The 9,877-nt window shown below is 45.0% G+C and overlaps 1 protein-coding gene across 4 annotated transcripts; it reads left to right on the top strand.

Moving 5' to 3' along the window:
- The first annotated feature begins 5,550 nt into the window (after positions 1-5,550).
- LOC119301487 (malonyl-CoA decarboxylase, mitochondrial-like) lies at positions 5,551-9,431 on the top strand. Of its 4 annotated transcripts, none has more exons than XM_037578455.1 (12): positions 5,551-6,227; positions 6,358-6,502; positions 6,583-6,673; positions 6,971-7,029; positions 7,114-7,191; positions 7,293-7,376; positions 7,549-7,727; positions 8,016-8,138; positions 8,270-8,342; positions 8,645-8,730; positions 8,829-8,913; positions 9,060-9,431. In XM_037578455.1, exons 1-11 carry the CDS (start codon positions 5,692-5,694, stop codon positions 8,902-8,904), a joined length of 1,530 nt encoding a protein of 509 aa, XP_037434352.1. In that variant the 5' UTR covers positions 5,551-5,691; the 3' UTR covers positions 8,905-8,913; positions 9,060-9,431. The 4 variants fall into 4 exon arrangements, with proteins under 4 accessions (XP_037434352.1, XP_037434350.1, XP_037434353.1 ...); XM_037578453.1 differs by having other exon boundaries at positions 9,033-9,431; XM_037578456.1 differs by having other exon boundaries at positions 8,829-8,933.
- The last annotated feature ends 446 nt before the right edge of the window (positions 9,432-9,877 follow it).

The following is a 9,877-nucleotide window of genomic DNA, read 5'->3' as shown; positions in this document are numbered from 1 at the left end:
TGAGGCGGAGAGGACGGAGTGCGAAGTATGTGGGGGAGAAAGGGGATCTGGGTTTACCCTAACTCTTTGAATCTTTTATACCACGGGTAAAGATCTCACCGCGAGTCCTCAGCCACAGATCTCTGGATCGACGGCACCCGCGGCGGCTGCGCGTGCAGGTTAACCGTGCATGTGGCGGATTTCTGGGGCAAAAATCGAGGCGTCGTGCCCCACTTTTCCCACTAAGCCATGACATTGCCGCTTCCGTGCGCATGCACTCGATTTCGAATCCCAAAATTTCTATAGCAAAACAACCCGTTTGATTGCTCACCGCTCCTTTCCTAAAGGACACCAGTCAGCCCGACTAACCACCCTCCGCGGTCACCATGCACTCAGACACGTAAAACACTCGACTGAAGTCATCTTCAAGATCGCAACGGGATGATTTTGGCGTCCCTCCACGGGTTGACTTGGCCCTATTATTAGGCTCCAAGGTGCAAGCCTCATAAATTTAGACCAGGAGCTGACCAGCGCTGACATTCCCCTGGGATACGGAGTGGCTTCTCTGCGGAGATTCAACCCACACGCTGGCATCGCCACTCGGGTTTTTATGGCATGTCCCCACTCGGACCACAAGTCTATCTGTCCCGAGAGACACATGAATGCCACTAAGTTTGTCCAACGATCAACATTGTCCGATCACTCGAAAAACCTTCAGTCCAGAATCCGTCGCGGTTTCACTCAAGGAAACCGATTGAGACTGGATGCCGAGTGACCCAAATCACTTGGACCAGTCCAAAGATTCAAATCACTCGTCCTTTGGAACTGCAACCTATTTAGGGGGCTAATGATGGGGTCACCCACTACTGGTGGGGTCAAGGACCTGACATCTAAGGCCCGCCCGAGGTCCCACAGCATCATTGGTAGGTCCCTGGACCATAGACGCATTCAGATGTGCATTGCAAGAAATCCACTCGGATACACCGACGGCACTTGGACGTCTTCCTCCAGTCGGCCCAGCCATCATCACTCAGACAAGGGAGGCGCAAGGGCAACATGGGAGCTACAACGGTCGAGTAGTCTTAAGTCGGGCTTAAAGCATAGTCATGGCTACTGTTACCTATAACTACCGTAGTTGTGTCTATTAACACTTGTAACTATCATAGTTATAGCCATTAAACCACCCTTGTAATGTGGGAGTAAAGATGTCACGGCGCACTCTATATAAGCCACCCTCCTCCTCCTTGGCAAGGGTTCAACATCCATAGTAGTCATACCCCCAAGAAAAAACAAGCCTCTGGGCACGAGCCGTAGGGCTGTTACCTTCTTTGAGAGGGGCCCAAACTCATAAAAACCGAGTGCCACACCTGCGCCGTAGCTAGGCTTTGCCCCTTGTTCGTACCACTAGTACTCATTGTCAGGATCGTTGCCTCGACAGTCGTGTTGTTTGAACGCGCGCATCAGTCCTTACACCGGAAAGCGGCGCACGCGGCGCTCTCTCGGCCGGCGCGCCACTTCAATGCCGATGCCAGTGAGCGGTCGCGTCTGCTCTGGCTGGGCATGAATGTAGGCGCTGATGCTCTGTAGCGGCGCTAGCCGAAAATGTGCGAGTGGGGAAGGGGTTTTGGGTGGGCCAAGGCAGTCAGAAGAGGGCTTGGGAGTGGTGCAGACTCCTACAAAGCACCCCACCCCAACTTTGTCTCCGGTTTGTGGGAGAAAACACGTCTGGATTGTGCCGCAGACCGATACAGGACCGCGTTGGATGACTTTCGTGGTTTGGACAGCGCGGCCTGGACGCATGCAGGAGGTTTGCGGGTCGGCGCTGGAGATGCCTTATGAACAGTAAAATAAAAAAACGTCAATTTTTCTAAAAAGAATCAGAATTTGGTTGGCATATGAGAAGCTTGAGTTTGGAAGAAGTGTGCAAAATTTCATGGTAAAACAACATTCGAGGAGCTCTAGAAAAACAAATTTGGGTCTTCAAAATGGCCTTTTGCAAATTATTTTGAGAGCCAAATGTCTTTTAAAGCTCTTCAAATGTTGTTTCATGACAAAAAAAATCACGGTCTGAAAGCACAAGTGCTCCCTGGGTGGTTTTGGTAATTAATGTCAACATATCTCTTGTTGGACTAACACTTTTACCTAGTATGTTTCAGATAAGTTCAACAATGGAGTGGCATGGACTAGAGGATGTGGAACCCCTTCAAGATGCTAAGGCCAAAGGATTGGCTCAAGCTTCAAGATCAAGACTCTACATTTTCTATTTTAGTGATCCAAGATCACATTGAGTCTATAGGAAAAGCCAATACTATCAAGAGGGGATGAGGTGTTGCTTAATGGCTTGCTTGCTCAAAGTGCTTAGTGATATGCTCCAAAAACCCCAACTACCTTCCCACATCCACATTTGACCTAAACCAAAAGTCAAACTCGGCCCCACCGATTCTATCTATCCGGCGCCACCGAGTTTCAGATGTCATAGCCACTGCCACAAACCCTAGCAAATCGGTTTCACCGATAGGGATCTCGGTCTCACCGAGATGGGATTGTAATCTCTCTGTGTATGTCCATTACCAAAATCGGTCTCACCGAGTTTGAGCAATCGGTACTATCGATATTACAATGCAAACCCTCTGGTTAGCTTCTTACCAAAATCGGTCCCACCGAGTTTATGTAATCGGTCTCACCGAGTTTGCCTGACCAACTCTCTGGTTAGCTTATTACCAAAATCGTTCCCACCGATTTTGTGTAATCGGTCACATCGAGATTACGTTATGCCCTAACCCTAACCATATCGGTCCTACCGAGTTGCATCTCAGTCCCACCGAAAATCCTAACGGTCACTAGGTTTGCTGAATCGGTCCGACCGAGTTTAACCATTCGGTCCCACCGAGTTTGGCAAATTGTGTGTAACGGTTAGATTTTGTGTGGAGGCTATATATACCCCTCCACCCACTCTTCATTCGTGGAGAGAGCCATCAGAACATACCTACACTTCCAATACATATTTTCTGAGAGAGAACCACCTACACTTGTGTTGAGGTCAAGATATTCTATTCCAACCATATGAATCTTGATCTCTAGCCTTCCCCAAGTTGCTTTCCACTCAAATCTTCTTTCCACCGAATCCAAATCCTGTGAGAGAGAGTTGAGTGTTGGGGAGACTATCATTTGAAGCACAAGAGCAAGGAGTTCATCATCGACACACCATTTGTTACTTCTTGGAGAGTGGTGTCTCCTAGATTGGCTAGGTGTCACTTGGGAGCCTCCAACAAGATTGTGGAGTTGAACCAAGGAGTTTGTAAGGGCAAGGAGATCGCCTACTTCGTGAAGATCTACCGCTAGTGAGGCAAGTCCTTCGTGGGCGACGGTCGTGATGGAATAGACAAGGTTGCTTCTTCGTGGACCCTTCGTGGGTGGAGCCCTCCGTGGACTCACGCAACCGTTACCCTCCGTGGGTTGAAGTCTCCATCAACGTGGATGTACGATAGCACCACCTATCGAAACCACGACAAAAACATTCGTGTCTCCAATTGCGTTTGAATACTCCAAACCCTTCTTTTTTACATTCTTGCAAGTTGCATGCTTTACTTTTCGCTGCTCATATACTCATTGCATGCTTGTTTGATATGTATTGTGTTTATTAAACTTGTGCTTAAACTCCACTTAAACTTAAGAATATTAAAAACTACAACTTTTGGCACTTAGTGTCTAATCACCCCCCCTCTAGACACCTCTTCTCGATCCTTTCATGGTCCTTGCTAACTCAAGCATCTTGGATGCCAAAAATTTACATGTTTTCTGGAAAAAAATCCTTTTCAAATTTATTGTTCACACCTTGGGTGTGAGTGTAACTCCAACCGGCCGACTCAAAGGGACACATAGTGTGTCTCCTTGTCTGTGTTTTTCCGAGCAATGCGTCTGTCTCATCTTTTTTTCATCAAACATGGCAAGTAGAATTAGCAAAATAAATCTAGCATTTTTTTGCATAGTACCATATGCCATGACGGCATACAAGATTGCACCAAAATAGTCAAACGAGCCTCGCAAGTGCCACAACCATAGTTCATGCTTCTCAGCCATAGTTCATGAAAAACAAACAAATAAGACATGATTATGCATGTCGGTCCATCATGCACTTTTGCTTTCTCTCAAGCTAAGCCCATTTTTTGGTCATCTTGTTCAAATAGACCGCCATGATCTCCACTTTCTTTGTACTCCATCCATAAAGAAATATAAGAGTATTTAGATCACTATATCTACATCTTATATTTCTTTACAGGGACGTAGATTATTAGTGTGACCTCTGGCTTCATCTTCTTCGGGGCCACGGTGGGAGCGGGGCGGCGGTGGGGTAGGGCATGTCGTCCATGGCTCTAGGCGGAAGGCTTTTGAGGGAGGAATGATGGGAGTGGAGATGGTGCGCCACCGATTGACGGGCCAGGAAGGATGCCACGGACATCCGTGATGTGTCCGTACTGACACAAACCTGGGCCAAATTTGAACAGGAAATGAGTCCAAATGAACATAAAAACAGATATGCATTCGTTTGCGTTGTCAGGTCCTGTTTTTTGTCTGCACGGACGTAATCGGATGCGGGCATACTCCTCCGTCCGCGAATAAATGTACTCCCTCCGGTCTTTTTTACTCTGCATATTAGAATTCTCTGAAGTCAAACTTCACAAAGTTTGACCATATTTATATGAAAAAATATCAACATCTGCCATGCTAAAGTTATACAATATGAAACTTTAAGTCATGACACATCAATGGATATTGATTTCAGATTGTGAATGTTGTTACTTTTTTCTATAAAGTTGGTCAAACTTTACGAGGCTTGACTTCAGTCAAATCTTATATGCGAACTAAAAAGGACCAGCGGGAATACTTCTATCTTTTGTCTTAAATCAAAATTTTAAAATTTGACCAACTACAAAAAATACTATTACCATATATGACATCAAATTGGTATGTCAAAATGAATCTATTGATACTAATTTAGTGACATAAATGTTGCTACTTTTTCGAATAAAATTGATCAAAGTTTTAAAACTTTGACTTGAGACAAAAGCTAGATGTAGACTTCTTAGGCCCTGTTTGGTTCATAAGTCCTACGACTTTTTCTAGTCCCAACTAAAAAGTCTCTAGTCCCTAAAAAGTCCCTTCCTGATTGTTTCCAGAGACTAAAAAGTCCCTAGTCCCTTCCTAGAGGTTATTAAATGACCATGTTGCCCATAGTATATAGAAAAATAACAATCAAACAACACCATGGAATGGCGGGCCATTGAATGCATGGAGGGGCATTGTTGGAAAAGTCCCCAAAAGTCCCAAAAAAGACTCTCCTTGAGAGTCTTCTTCATTTAGTCCCAAATGCCTAGTTTAGTCCCTAAAAAGTCCCTCCCGTTTGGTAAAAAAATCTCTAAGAATGACTTTTTTTACTCCCTACACAAAAAAGTCCCTGGAAACAAACACCCCCTTATTTGTTGTTAGAGTTGCCCTAAACGCCCTCAACTTTACACCAACTGTACCACGTAGTACTGTTTTGGTGACGACTGACCGGCTGAACCCAACCGCATAGTTGGCGCACCGCCACCGTCCGCCTCTCCAAACCTCCCAGTTCGCAACCTCCGTCGGCGCGCGCGCCGGTGACACCGCCCTTCCTGACTACATCTATCTTCCTTCCATCACCGGTGGCGGCAGCCCCGATTGCATCGCATGACCAGGAGCCACACCCCGAAATCCCTCGCCGTCCTGCTCCGTGCCAGGATGCACCCCGACTCTATCCCCTCGCCGCCGCCCGCTCCGTCACCCCCCGCCAGCCCCGAGCTCGACCCCAGTGCCCGGCCGGCCGCCGCCTCCTCCGTCCGCCACTGGCTCCACGCCTCAATCGCCGCGGCCTCCCCGCCTCCCGCCGCCCTCGAGTGCTTCTCCGACGGGTACCGCTCCCTCGACCGACGCGGCCGCCACGAGATCCTCCGATCCCTCGCCACAGACTACGACGTGCCCCGCGCGCGGGTCCGCGATCTCATGCGCCAGTACGTGAGCGTCTCCGCCACCGGGGAGGGTGGGGACGAGCAGCCGGGGGCGGAGAGAGAGGAGGGCGGCGCCGCATCGGCTTTGTACCGTATGGAGAGGGGGCTCCGGGACGCGCTCCGGCCCAAGTACGCCGGGTTCCTCGAGGCCATGAACGCGCAGCCTGGCGGGCTCAAGCTCCTCGCGGTCATCCGAGCCGACCTCCTCGCCTTGCTGGGGTGAGATTGGCATTGACATTGACACCTTGCTGTTGCCGTTACTGCCTGATACTGGGGACATTAGGGGGCTTAACCGAGATGTCCCCTTCCTGGTTCTCTGGTCTAATTGAAACTTACAAGTGCAACGTAGGGAGGAGAATGCTCCTGTGCTGCGTGCATTGGATGGGTACTTGAAGGAGAAGCTCGTGACGTGGCTCAGCCCAGCGGCACTGGCACTCCACCAGATAACCTGGGATGATCCTGCCTCCTTGCTGGAGAAGATTGTGGCTTATGAAGTCTGTGTTTGACTCACCATTAAATTGTTCAATGTGCTCTCTTGTGGTTTTGCTGATGATTTTGTTCTTTTTTTTTTCAGGCTGTGCATCCAATCAGAAATCTAATAGACTTGAAGAGAAGGCTGGGTGTGGGCCGACGTTGTTTTGGTTACTTCCATCCTGCGATACCAGGTTAGTTGGGACATTTTGTTTCTGATTGTGATTTTTGCACATTGGGACTATTACTGCTGATGGTACAACTGAAACTTATAAATTTTGACCACGCATGCCCAGATGTTGTACCAAGAATTGATATTTAGATTGCACAATATCAGTAGTATTGCCTGCACATGTTTGAAATTTTCTTAGGGATAAAATAAACATATTTTCATAGTATTATGAACAGAGTGATTCACAGTTTCTAGGATGATGGTTTTAGATCTCGTAGTAACTTTGTCTGAGTGCTATTACTGTCTTCATTAACACTAGGGGAGCCCCTGATTTTCATCGAAGTTGCTCTCCTCAAAGATATGGCCACATCTATACAGGTTATTATAGTTTGGCATGAGTTCTTTTAATAAATGGGCACTCTACTCTACTTCTTTGCACCTTATGTTCTCTTGTCATATCAGGAAGTTTTGTTGGATGTCCCTCCAATCGCTGAATGTGAAGCTAAATGTGCACTGTTTTACTCAATATCATCAACCCAGGTAAACAAAGTTTTTAAGGATTATAAATACCAAGGGATGTATTGTGCTAGTTTGGGCGACAAACTCGCACCTACAAACTGATTATCTATTGCTGTTGTCAGCCAGGCTTATCAGGTATTAATCTGGGAAAGTTTCTTCTCAAGCGTGTCATTGACATGTTGAGAAAAGATATGCCTTCCGTGCAGGTACCGCTTCTAATATCTCGATCATTGTTGTCTGGAAATGCAATAAACTGCATGCTTCTCTGGGTGTAGCGTCAATTGTAAATGTATAATTCATCATGCAAAGAAAGTTTGTTATAGCTATGTTTACTGGTACATCTAATTTTATGTATTTATTTGTTGGTATTTTATACAGATTTTTGCTACTCTTAGCCCGATACCTGGTTTCATGCAATGGCTTCTCGCTAAGTTGGCCTCTCAAATAAAATTAGCAGAGACAGAGATGCAAGAGGGCAATTCGATAGAAGGTGCCAGTTCTACTTTCAGAGAATCCATCCTTTTCCCGGAGGAAGAGAAGATGATACACAGTGCCATGTATGTTCCATTTAAGAAAACAAAATGGCGAATTTCAATTGACCCAGTTTCACCTTCTAAGGCTTCTATACATGTAGCCTTTTCTCAAAAACATTATTTTGTTCTTTTGGGAAGTTAGTGCCCATGATCTTTGTACTTTCTTTCACATGCTTTGAATTGCTGAAGGAAATGGTTATCTTAATTTTAAAATTCCGCTGTTAATATTTTGGCTACCCATCATTTTAAAACGAATAGGGTAAATGATCACTTCTTGATATATTGTCATTTGTGCCCTTACTGTTATTGCAGCGATCAAGTCAACGGTAAACAAGGAATTGAACTTTTGCAAGATATACTGAAATCAAGTCAATGGGCAAAGTCTGACAAATTATCTGCTGCGCTGAAATCTCCTCTTATGCGTTTGTGTGTAAGGTATGTAAAAAGACACATTGGAATTTGGGAATGTTACCAAAGATTGGAGTTAACACTATTCATTCTCTGAATGGATGGAACATTATATGTTTCAATTGCAGAAGCTGACAGCCTTCTCATATGATGTATAGGTATCTTACCAGAGAGACAATACGAGGAAAAGCTCTAGATGCTGTTGCTAATTTTCACTTGCAAAATGGAGCAGTAAGATAGCCACTGTCACCCCATTCAGTCTTAACTTTAAATATCGATCCTGAGTATTGGATGCGGCTGTGCTGGGCTCAGACTTAAGAAACCAGATGTTTTTTCTTTGGTCTTCTACCTGAAATTAAAATTCTAATACCTGTCCCCGAACCACATTGTAATTTCGTTTTCTGACATGATGTACTGTTGCGTTTCTCCGTATGAACTTTGGGCTTAATTATATTGACTTTCAAGGAGTAGCTGTTTGAAACAATTCAGTGGGCATTACATAACAGCTGAACACCACTTTTATTTTATGGTAGATGGTTGAGAGAATAAACTGGATGGCCGACCAATCCGAGAAGGGCATTGAACAAAGTGGAGGTATCATGGTCAATTATCTGTACAGGTATGCTTTTAGCTTTTTATCAAAACAAAACGTCAATCTGGATACCTTTGGATAGCTTTCACGGAGACTAGCTTCTCTAACACTATCAATATTTTCAGGTTGGAGAATATAGAAGAATATGCATCGTCTTATTCGGCTACAGGGATTATCCATACGTCACCTAACCTCTCCTAACATGTTGAGGTTAGCTCTGTGCTTGGCTGGTATGAGATTTTACATCTTATGCTATGCCATGACGTTTTTCCTCTGCTGTACTTCAGTGTTATTACCGGTGTTTCACCAATTTTTCATTCTATCTTCAGTATCCTTACTGAGATATTCTGGAACAGCCACATATATATGAAACGGAGATGCAATTGCTTCACATCAACAATTGTATCTGTGTGTGATACACTCAATGAAGATGATTTACAGCGGAAGTATCTGACTCCTCTTCTGCGGTTTATTGTGGACATTCAAGGCACATGGTTAGTTTGGTAGTGGCTGTTCCTTCCGTATACTACCTTCTAAAAGCCTAGAGGAGATATGAATTGATGACTCTGGCTAGCTCTTCATCCCTTCCGCTTTGGGAATCGTAGCAGAAAATACAACATGTATTTATATCTTGCACATGAACATGCAAAGGAACACACACTGCAAATTATTGTAAGACCATTTTTTCTGTACAATGTATAACATATATCACATCTGTTATTTGTGGAGCAAAATCTGATAGGCCGCAGGGTAGTGGTTGACCTTATTCTTGCCTTGTAACTGCACAAGCCGTTTTCTTTTCGGAATTGCCAAAACTCAGCTAGATGAGATTTTTTTTATGCACTGTCTGATCTGTTATGCGCGAAGATTTGTGCTGTGCTGTTGGGCGACCCATTATCTGTTGTGTGTGGCTATGGACTGAGCTTGTATTATTTGTTGTTGTGTCTAATTCTTTTTGCAGTGTGGTCTGTTTTTATTTTTTGTTTGTGCGAGGAACAAAAGTATGTGATCTCATTGTTTTTTCGTACTTTTTATGACACATATACCCATAAATGTGCTAGCTGCATGCCTTCTACCACTAGACAAGCAACTGTAAACGTTGTAACCCAACTGCAATTGTATGGTCATAAAACGACTGCAATAGGAGACGGGATAGGGTGAGTTATGGTCATAA

The sequence above is a fragment of the Triticum dicoccoides genome, chromosome 5A (genome assembly GCF_002162155.2).
Source record: "Triticum dicoccoides isolate Atlit2015 ecotype Zavitan chromosome 5A, WEW_v2.0, whole genome shotgun sequence".
Lineage (NCBI taxonomy): Eukaryota > Viridiplantae > Streptophyta > Magnoliopsida > Poales > Poaceae > Triticum > Triticum dicoccoides.
Note: the sequence above shows the minus strand (reverse complement) of the source record. Positions and strands in the feature narration are given on the sequence as shown.

Coding starts and splice junctions, on each gene's coding strand:
- LOC119301487 (XM_037578455.1), top strand. CDS start 5,692: ATGACCAGGAGCCACACCCCGAAATCCCTCGCCGTCCTGCTCCGTGCC. Junction 7,192..7,292: donor ACTCAATATCATCAACCCAG/GTAAACAAAGTT, acceptor TGCTGTTGTCAG/CCAGGCTTATCAGGTATTAA. Junction 8,343..8,644: donor TTCACTTGCAAAATGGAGCA/GTAAGATAGCCA, acceptor ATTTTATGGTAG/ATGGTTGAGAGAATAAACTG.